Raw genomic sequence first — 10582 nt, forward strand, 5'->3', positions numbered from 1 at the left:
GTCCTTTACTCTGATTCAACCCCTCTCTATATGAACTCCTAGCCCTCTCCAACAAGCCCTGTTATTGAAAGTCTGTTATTTAGAAAGTCTCCTTTGCCCTTATCTCTTTTGTGGACATTTTCTACCTTTTTGCTCTGATCAATTGCTGCCTATACCCTCAACTTGAGACTGGGCTTTTACATACATCCAACTATCACAGAACCTGGAGAAGGGGTAGGAGTTCTTTTAATTCTCTCACTGATGCTTCTAGACAATTTTGGCTTCTGATTCCCTTTATAAGCTCAACTCCTTTGAAAAACAAGGTAAGGGACTATAGATAAACTCACTATTGTTCCTGTTAGAGTTCTTTAACCAATCTCAGGTCTCTTTCCTGATCCCCCAAATGGGCTTACTGTACTTTGCACCATGATTTTACCACTATCAATGACTTAGACACTCATGGAATTATCCATCCAATTTATAATATTTTTCCTTTTTCACTTCCAAAAATGTTTTCCTCCATCTCACTTTAGCACTCATTCCCACATCATTAAAAAATAAAACAAACTGCACTGCTTACAAAATTTTGGTCCAGAGTATACAGTTCCCCAAACACTATAACCTATCTTTTCAGCTTTCAAAATTTACTGCAGTGTCTGACTTCACCTGCTTCAGGACAGGCAATCCATTTACCCCAGCACTTTTTTAGAGAACATAAATTCCCCAGAGATTTCCTCTCCTCCTTGCTACATTCAGAGTCCATGATCCACCCCTCTATTCATTTGGGAAATCCCCAAATAGAGTTCAATCCTCCCCTTCACCTTCACTGCCTCTGCACTAAAGCAACTAAGCATGATGGGAGAAAAGCAAACAAATGATGGCTGAGCTCTGCAAAAATTTATGACCCCAGATCTCAAGTGGTCTTTCATTAGTGCCCAGCATTTTTCATACATTGCCCTACTCAATTTGCTTACTCTCCTAGAAGAATACTTTGTATTTCTCTATGTAAGTCTCTAGATTTTCTCAGCTGATGATATCACTTGTTATATTACTTAGCAGAATAATCCACAAAGACTACATATTTCCAAAACTGAATTTTTCTGATCTATTTGTGTCTATACATCATCCATTCTCCTTCTTTCCTATTAAAATAAATGAACTGGTAAAGAATAACAAGGGCAATTTTGAAGAATGAACAGGAAAACACAGGAAGACATAGATTATATCTATATCTATATCTATCTATCTATCTATATATATATGTATGATATATTATGAATATTACTGCCATAAACATGCTTCTGTATGTTTTTTGGTAAATATAAGTATGCATTTCTCTTGGATACCTATCAAGAAGTGGAATTGCTGTACATCACTGAATGTACATGTTCAGTTTTTGTAGATATTACATATAGATATAATAAAGCTATAGTAGTTAAGAGAATGGCATATGGGCACAAAGACAGACCATGGACAAAATAAGTCCAAAAACAGACTAAATGTGCACATCTGTTTTATGAAGAAGGTGGCACTGCAGTACAGAGTAGATTTTAATTAACTGCAGGCTAGAATATACATGTGGAAAAAAATCATCTTGAACTCTGATTTACATTATACTGAAATTAATTACAAATGAATTGTAGATGTAGATATAAAAATAAAGCAATAAGGCTTTTCAGAGAAAAAACCCATTGTGATCATGAGTTAGGCAAGAATATCTTAAGTAGGATGTAAAAAGAGAAAGAATGTAAATGTGTTATGATAAAATTTAAACTTATTCACAAAAGCAAACAAAAAACATTGAGAGTTAATAAGCAGGCCAGAGTGCCAATCTCCTATTCTGTACTCTCAAAGTCCAGTCACCAGAACCTCTACATCACTACCCCTCTTGGATCTGTTGTCACATCTATATAAAATGGGAGTGATAATCAAAATCACCACCACAGAGTTATCATAAGATTAAATGAGATAATGTACTTAAAATACATTATCCCAATATATTTGCAATATAAATATCTAACAAAGGAATAGGATAGAATAGAATTACCACAAATCTGTAAGGAGAAAACAATCACATAAAGGGAAAATAGGCTAAAGACTTAAATGAATACTTCTTAAAAGGGATATCCAAATGGCCCATAAAAATATATGAAGACACACAATTTCTTTAGTTATCAGAAAAAGCGAAATTTAAACCAGTATGGACTACCAATACAAAATGATCCAGAAAGACTAAAATGAAAAAAGATAATACCAAGTAATGGCAAGGATGCAAAGCAAATGGAACTCCCCATACAATTGCTAGTGACAGTGTAAACTGGGAGCATCACTTTGGAAACTGTTAGGTAATATCTACAAAAACTGAACATGTACATTCAGTGATGTACAGCAATTCCACTTCTTGATAGGTATCCAAGAGAAATGCATACATATATTTACAAAAAAAAAAACATACAGAAGTATGTTTATGGCAGTACTATTCATAATAGCCTAACACTGGAAAATACTCAAATATCTATAAACAGTACAATGGATAAACTGTAGTATACTTATACAAAGGAACACAATCTAATGCTGAAAATGAACATATTGTATCCATAGACAACAACCGTGGAAAACTTTTATAAATATAATATTAAAAGAAGCCAGACACTTATCACTGTAATTCCATTCATATGAAGTTCAAAAATAGACAAAATTAATCTAAGGCATTAGAAGTCAGGAGAGCAATTAACCTTGGCAAAGGGCAGCAGTTGGATAGGAATGGGTATATTTTAAGTGAAATGAATTTATCAGGTATCCTGTTACAAAGGCATACTGTTTGAGTTACCTTCGAATTTGTTAAAATAATCATCAGGGCATTTCAACTGCAATAAATAAAGAACAGAATAGAAAAGCCACAAAATTGTTGTTAAAGATATGAATGTAGTTCATATTGCCAATCTCCAATTCTGTACTCTTTATTTAATAAACACATGTCTAAATTTTGCAAAATTTTTAACTCTGAAGCTTTAATTATGTTCTCTTTTAAGAAGAAATGCTGCCATTTCTCCATGTTGTTACTTGTAACACTTTAAAATAAGAAAATTACTTTGAAATAAACCCAACACACACAGCCAATTTCCCATTCAACCTTTTTTCTCACCAGGCCAACTTTCAATACCTAGAGTTCTGTTTCTCAAAGTCCAGTCACCAGAACCTCTACATCACTACCCCTCTTGGATCTGTTGTCACATCTATATAAAATGGGAGTAATAGTCAAAACCACCACCACAGAGTTATCATAAGATTAAATGAGATAATGTACTTAAAATACATTATCCCAGAACACAGTGAGTGATCAGTAGATGCTACCATGTAATACCAAGACTCTTAAATTCATTATCAGAGTATTATCATCAAGATAACTTGACGTGCTCATTAAATTACTGCTGATTTCTGGATTCAGTCCTAGACCTACTGAAGCTGAATCACTGATTAAGTGCAGAGATCTGTATTTTAACTAGCATTTTGATGATTTTTTTATTCACTCAAATTTGAGGATTACTATCTAGAGATTAGGGCTTGCTCCTTATTTGCTCCTCACAGCTCTAATACAGGGGTCTGAACACAGTTGATGCTTACTGATAGTCAATACTGCCAGACTGGTATGGCAAATTTTTAAAAGAATCTGGAATTTATTATGGATTAGTACAGCAGAAAAAAAAGTTTTTTACATTTTGACCCTAGCAAAATATTAAGGGAGGGCTGTTTTGTTAAATTGTGTTAAAAATAAATTCAGCTTCCATCATCTCAACTCTTCTTTTATCATGTGAAGATATCTGAATACTCTCACATTTCACATAACCTATTTTTCCCTTTAAAATAATTCAATCCATTTGGGATTTTATTGCTTCCTTTTTTAATTTAGAGGATCCAGAAAGGCTAGACATGTGCTCATAGAGAGGTTAAATGACCGTATTCTCTGGGCCCTGTAGTATTAATATTAAGCCTGGAGCTAGGTTTCTATAACCACTTTCTTTTTTACATCTGTGTTCATTTAAAGGAAAGTTCCAGCAATTTGTTTAAAAGGAAAACTACAAGTGAAATGTCTTCAACTGTTAATTCAAATAGAAATTTAAATCAAGTAACTCAAGATATTTGAACTTTCTGTCTAGAGAACAGTAATACAACTTGTTGCACTCAATAGACAGTTTTAATATGAAAAGAAATCTTCTCATTAAATGTTTGATTGCATCGCAAGTATAGAGAGTCAACCTCTGACCAAAGAGAAAAATTAGGAATTATTTCCAGCTTAATTTCTGTTTCATCTTAAGTAAACATGAAGATCAAAATATAAAACCTCAATGTTATCAGTGCAAGATATTTAAGAACTAAATTTTCTTGTTTGGTGAAAAGCTCTGAACATGTACTTTATTGTGAAAAATATACTCATATAATTCGATTACATATTTTTCAAGTACTATTGGCTATCTGCACAAATTTTGGTTTTACAAATTAGAAAAGCTCTAGTGAGGCTATATGACACAATTATTTCATGAGCCATATGTAAGTGTGGTTGATATTAAATGTGAAGAACTTGACCTCCAGGCCACCGGATGGACTTGTTGTTTTCTAGCCAACAATCTTTTCCATTGTAAATATCAAATGCCCTTGACTTATGCTGTGTAATTAACCTTTAAGTTGATTCTGAAGTACATACAAGACTCCTAAGGATGTCTTTTTTGTTGTTTTTCTGGCAGTCATGCTAAGTTTTGACAGTTTGCTAAGTAGTGGAAATTATGCTGTAAGCAAAAGTCTTTGCAAGACAGAGATTCCTACAAAATACTGTAGTCTTTATTTTTCCAATGGATACTGGCTACTCCTATAGGATCCAATTCCAAGAACAACTTCACTGAAGCAAGGGTTCCCTGTCTTGCAACGGAAATCACAAGGCCCATAGAGTGAACTCTTAAGGCTTCTTTTCTACCTCTATCCAGGAGTAGTTTGATTCCTAGCTCTCCTGCTTTCTCTTCATTCCAGGCTGAATTGGTGCAATGAAATAGGTTACAGTAACCTATGTTCTGACAGGATAGAGTAAAAAAATAAAAATGTGTGAAAACCATAAGTGGAAGATTTGACTAGGAAAAATGATGGCAATATTAAAAACACTTAAACATCCAAATAATCTAAGTGCCATTACTCAGAAAATTTTCAGTCCTGTGAGGAGCAACAGAAAACTTCAGAAGTTCCACTCCTGTTGAGCAGACCATAGAACTTCCTTGCATTTTGAAAACTGCCTTGGCATTAAATATGGCCTCATAATGACGCCACAAAAGAAAAAAATTAGCCATCAAAGACCCAACCAGCGTCCTACGCACAATGATCAGATTTTACATTACCTTCATCTATTTTTGTGACCCCTTTTCTCTTTGAGATGACCTGCGGCTTTCATCATTCAATTCTAGATTTAAGAACAAAGCAAGAATTACAGAAAAATTTTGGTCGGTCCTTCTTATCACTGAAAACCAGTGTGAATTCTGTTGTGACGCCTGAAAGCAAAACTGAGCATGCTTTAAAGTCAGAATAGATACGGAATTGGTAATGCTTCTGGAGTTCTCTGGTTGGTGGAGGAGTGTTACAGTCCTGACCTCATTCAAAAGCTCACAGCTGGCTCTGTCCTAAGGAAAACGAGATGACTACTGACTAGATGACCAAGATTCATTAACAGGGCATCAATTTTAATGCCATAGCCCAACACAATACATCATTCATTCATTCATCCATTCAGTTGTTCCCCATACTCTGTTACTTTCTTAAATTAAGAGCTGGATCTTCATTAAATGCTTAAGATTTCTCCAAGGAATACATATAAGAATAATACTTACTTTCCAGTAATGAACTGACTCCTGGACGGCGTGCAAATGGGCTGGACGTAGTAATTCTCCAGTTTAACTCCTTCAGCTGCGAGCTTGTCAAGAGTGGGTGTCTTTATCTCAGATCCATGGTAACCCACATCTCTAAATCCCTGATCATCCGCCAGGATGAAAATGAGATGGGGCTGAGAGGTGGCCGTTGTGCTGGGCTCGGGTCTTTCTCCAGCTTGAACTCGCAGGGACCCTTCTTCCTCATCCTCTAAACCCTGGCCCCAGGACAGGTAACCATAGGTGAGGAGGCTGAGGACCCAGAAGCCTGCCAGAGCGCCCATAGCTAGCATCTTTCCAGGCCAGAGCCAGACATGTTGAGGCGCAGGCGGTGGAGGCGGCGGAGGCGGCAGCTCCGCGCGGCCCCTGGGGGCCATTCACTTGGCTCCAAGCTGAGACTCCACGCGCAAAACCCCGCACCGCGCGCCGCCGCTGGCACACACATGCACGCAGAAGGGGAGACCCAATAGACCGCGAAGGGTCTCCACCTGGCAAGTAATCCTCTGCTCCTCTCGGCTGTCACTACTTCCCACAACTTTAATCTTCTATTAGGGCTGGTTTATCAGGACGTCCAGAATCTTTGGAAAAAAACACTCTTCTCCATCAGATTTCACTTTTTCCTTTTCCTCTCTCTCTAGAGTAGCTTCCACAAAAAAAGTTAATATTTCCGCTCAAAAGTTCTCAGAAGCCAAAAGTAAACAAATAAGGAACTGATAATGACACCGAGCAGGGCCATTTAGTAACCAGAGCGTCCTCCACGTTGGGGGACCAGGCTGTCCTAGGCTGCACACGCACAGAGGGTGATGAAGTTGGCAGTACGTCCAGGGGTCCCAACACCTGGAAAGCACTGCAGAGTGGAGCAGCTGTTTCTTGCTCTTATCCCGGCCAACGAGGAACTGCCCGGAGCGAACCGGCTCCTTTCCCAGGGCTCTGTATCTTTCCCGATTCTCCTAGGCGTTTGCCAATCTTCCCAACACTCACCAGGCGGCCAAGTGAGAAAAAAGCCGTTTTCTGATTACCCTCTGCAGCTAACCGCCCACTTCTTTGCAGGAACTTGGGGGCCGGACCCTGCCTCGCTCCGCCGGGCCCACCAGTTCTCCGCGGGCTGGTGCATCCAGCGGAGGCGCTACACCCTGCTGGCGTTTTCTGGGCTAACTTACTTAGTTTGGGCTCTCGGAAGTTCTTTTGCCTCCTCCCTCTTTTCTCGCCAGTGAATCACAGAATAGTATTTTCTGCCTTAGGTCCCTCAGGAAGAGGGGGAAGGGGAAGGGCCGGTTTAGAGGCTCAATCTTTCCTTTATCTTTTCCGGGAGAATGGACGAAAGAAGGAAGGCTTTACTAGCGGGAGACCTGCGTGCTGCCCGAGTCTTAAGGGACTCCGAGGGTAGCCAGGGCTGCTGCTTCTCAAGAGGGTCGCCTGCGGCGCTCCATCTCCCGGAAAAGGGGAAGGACTCGGCGGGAGTCGGGAAGGATGAAGCAGGCGCTTCTCTTCGGGAGTCTGTTGAATGAAGAGCTTTCTCGCCTCCAAAACTTTTCTGTCTTCTGGAGGGAGTGAGAGAGGAAGAACAGGAGAATCAACAAATTGCAAAGCATATTCTTTTCCTATTTCACTTCAGGTTTTCTTTGACCAGTCCCTTTCTCCCCTGTCACCCCTGCCACCTCTCCCCCCGCTCCCCGCCATTATTTCTTTTCCTGTTCTCCCCACCTCCCCCCGCCCCCTTTTTAACACTCACAAACTGCAACTTTTGAAGTTCAATTTCTTCTCCAATAGCTGGTCTTTACAGCCTGACTTATTATTAGTTTCTTCCTAAGTGAAATATTAAAACTGCCCGCTCTTTTCCTTGCTCCAAACTTAACCGGCAGGGTATCTCCAGCCAAGAACCCTGGAGAGGAAGAGGAGTTAATGTTTCACCCTCAAGAACCACGAGGCCAGTCTGCATTCCTGCAGTCAAGAAGTCAGAGCTTTCTATGCAGAAATTTGGGGATCTTCAATTTTTTTCTTTTTTCCTTTCTTCTCTCTCTCTCTCTCTCTTCTCTCTCTTTCTCTCTCTCTAAGCTTGTCTTCCTTGAGAAGATAGTCCTGCTTTTACTAGAGTCATAGAGTTTTTAAGATCAAAGACAAGAAACTGATTTATGGTATCTCTTTTATAGAAGAGGTAATCAATGCTGACAGTCACCAAGATATGTCCCCCCACCCACACAATTTTTCCAATGGTTATTTATTGAACACCTACAGAGGGCCTGCCTCATGTTAGATTCTTTCAATTGACTAAAGCATAAATCTAGGTTTCATTTAGCCATTTAGTTTTAATTCTTTTCTATTAAAGTTCTTCCTGAGACCTTTATAATAGCAAAACTTTATAAAATGGAAACTTAACTTTGGAAGACACAATGATGCTCCATGAAGTTAATTTTGCTAACATTCTCTAGGCCTTCTGCTAGTCTTGGCTTTTTCTCTGAAGCCATTCCAAGGTCTGGGAAGAGATGGTAGTTTTAGAAGACATGTTTGGAAATGTTTAGTAATTCTGAGTTTAAATTCCCAAATATGTAATGAGAGTGATAAGTATTAGGGGATTGAAAAGTACTGAGAAGTAGGACTCAAGTGTTTGCAGGTGATTGGTACCCAAAGCAACAATGTTCAAAGGATTAATCTGATGATGAATTTATAATCTGAATGGACAATTAAGAGGTGGTAGACATGGTAGGAGGTAGAACCTAACTGGAGGGAGTGGGTCCTTGGGGACTGTATGGTGTCCTAGGACCCTATGTCTGTCTTTCTCTCTCTCCCCTATTGCCAAGAGATAAAGTATCTTTCCCCTGTCATACTCTTCCACCATGATGTTCTGCCTTGCCTGAAGTCCAGTGCAATGGAGCCAGCATGGATTGAAACCACTAGCCAAAATAAATCTTTACCTCTTTGTTTATGTTAGGTATTTTGCTTGAATGAAGAGTTCACTAACATATTAACAAGTGACATAGTGCAAGAAATGTCCATTTCTTCTGTGCAAGAAAGATATTTCCAGTTTAGATTTCCAGCAAGAGCAAAAAATAAAGTTACTATTTACTGAATATTTACCAGGTGCTAACCATAGCACTCTATATACAGATATATATATATATATATGCTTTATAGTGTTTACATAGTGTTGTATATACTTTAACTCTTTTTCTTCTCCATCAACCTTAGGGACTATTCTTCCATTCAACAGTATTTGAGGAGCTGGGCCAATGCTAGAGACTGGGAACAACAGTGAACTAAACCAGACACAATCTCAGCTCCTGATGGAAACTATATCATGGTGGGGAAGAAATATACTGATCAACTTATCACCCCCAAAACTCCAATAGTTACGCATGAGATAAGTGTTCTAGAGAAACAGAACAAAATTCAAAGAAATTTTAAAACAAAGATAGGCTGGGTGTGGTTAGTGGGTGAGGTAGTTCAGGGAAGTGACCTTTCCACAGAGGGAATGTTACTTTGTTATCTACTTTTTGCAGAAAATTTGGACAGAAATCTTTCTGACTTTGAAGCCCCTACTTTTAAAAAGATACTCTTCCTACTAAAGGGCTTTAAAATCTTTCATAGCCACAAAGCACAGAGTGAACACAGCTCGCAGTTAGGACTCTATCCTCACATGAGGCATGCAGACCCTCCACGCTCACTCAGGATGTAAAAGCAAAACTTGAGATAGAAGAAGCCATTTCTGGAGTAAACAAGACTAATACTAAATGAGACTTAAGAACTATTTATCTAGTAAAAGAGCCAAGAAACAAGAATGGTCATGCCATGGTAGAACAAATAAAATGTGACTCAGAGGAAAATCGAGGTCAACTGCAGGCCCTACTTACTGTAGGTCAGGCTTATTTTAACATCCCTTGAGAAAACAGAGAATGAAATTGGAGGCTGTTGAATGCCCTGTGCTTTATTGTATGTATGTGTATATGTATTTTAAGGACCTAAATTTTCATTTCTCTTTATAGAACTGAGTTTCATGCACTCTACACACTGGTTTTACCATCCTGGTCTCTCAAATCCAAGTACCTTTACAACTTGATAATTTTTTCCTGATTTTAGAATCAGTATTTTGGTGTTCTAGCACCAGCTTCTCTCACAGAATTCTATCTTGGGTTTATTTCAGCTTGAATATGTACACATTGCAAAACACACCCCTAAGATATGGATTGGCATTTGGGAAGGAGGTGAAGTTAAAAGAAGTGCATTTTTGGTAAAATGAATGAAGAGAAGAGCTGACATGATTGGATTGGAGGAGTATGGAAAATAATGTTAGGAAGTTCAAGTGATACCAGATATGGAGGGGCTGTGTAAAGGTATAAAGAGCTGGAACTTGATTCTAGGGATGTTAGAAGTAATGATGTCTTATGGACATAGGATATAACATAAAATATTTTAGTGATATATCTAGGATGAACCTACAGGGAAATGGCATAATGTCTTATGGGGCCTCCCTTCAAAAAAATTTTTTTTCCAGTATATATTTGTAATTTGTAAGCTAAAGCAATTCTGTTATGCATATACTGGAGGGTTGCAGGAAATGTCATTTTTATGGTGAGATTTAACATGGATGTTTCAAAGAAATATTATTCATTTATTCATTTTACTGCCTGTTTCTGATAAGTAAGTAAGAAATGGACTGCTTCAATCCATCAGAGTTTGAAGAGTTGTAATTTTACTCTAAGAGA

At 38.4% G+C, this 10582-nt stretch overlaps 1 protein-coding gene across 1 annotated transcript in view; it reads right to left on the minus strand.

Moving 5' to 3' along the window:
- Window positions 1–7842, minus strand: part of Arsj (arylsulfatase family member J) — a 79252-nt gene extending 71410 nt beyond the window's left edge. The window contains exons 1-2 of the mRNA XM_048813836.1: window positions 7615–7842; window positions 5847–7423 (exon numbers count right to left, since the gene is read on the minus strand). Of these exons, the coding sequence (XP_048669793.1) occupies window positions 5847–6259 (413 nt within the window). The 5' untranslated portion in view covers window positions 6260–7423; window positions 7615–7842. The remainder of the gene's footprint in view (window positions 1–5846; window positions 7424–7614) is intronic.
- Between the last annotated feature and the right edge of the window lie 2740 nt (window positions 7843–10582).

The sequence above is a fragment of the Marmota marmota genome, unplaced genomic scaffold (assembly GCF_001458135.2).
Source record: "Marmota marmota marmota unplaced genomic scaffold, marMar, whole genome shotgun sequence".
NCBI lineage: Eukaryota > Metazoa > Chordata > Mammalia > Rodentia > Sciuridae > Marmota > Marmota marmota.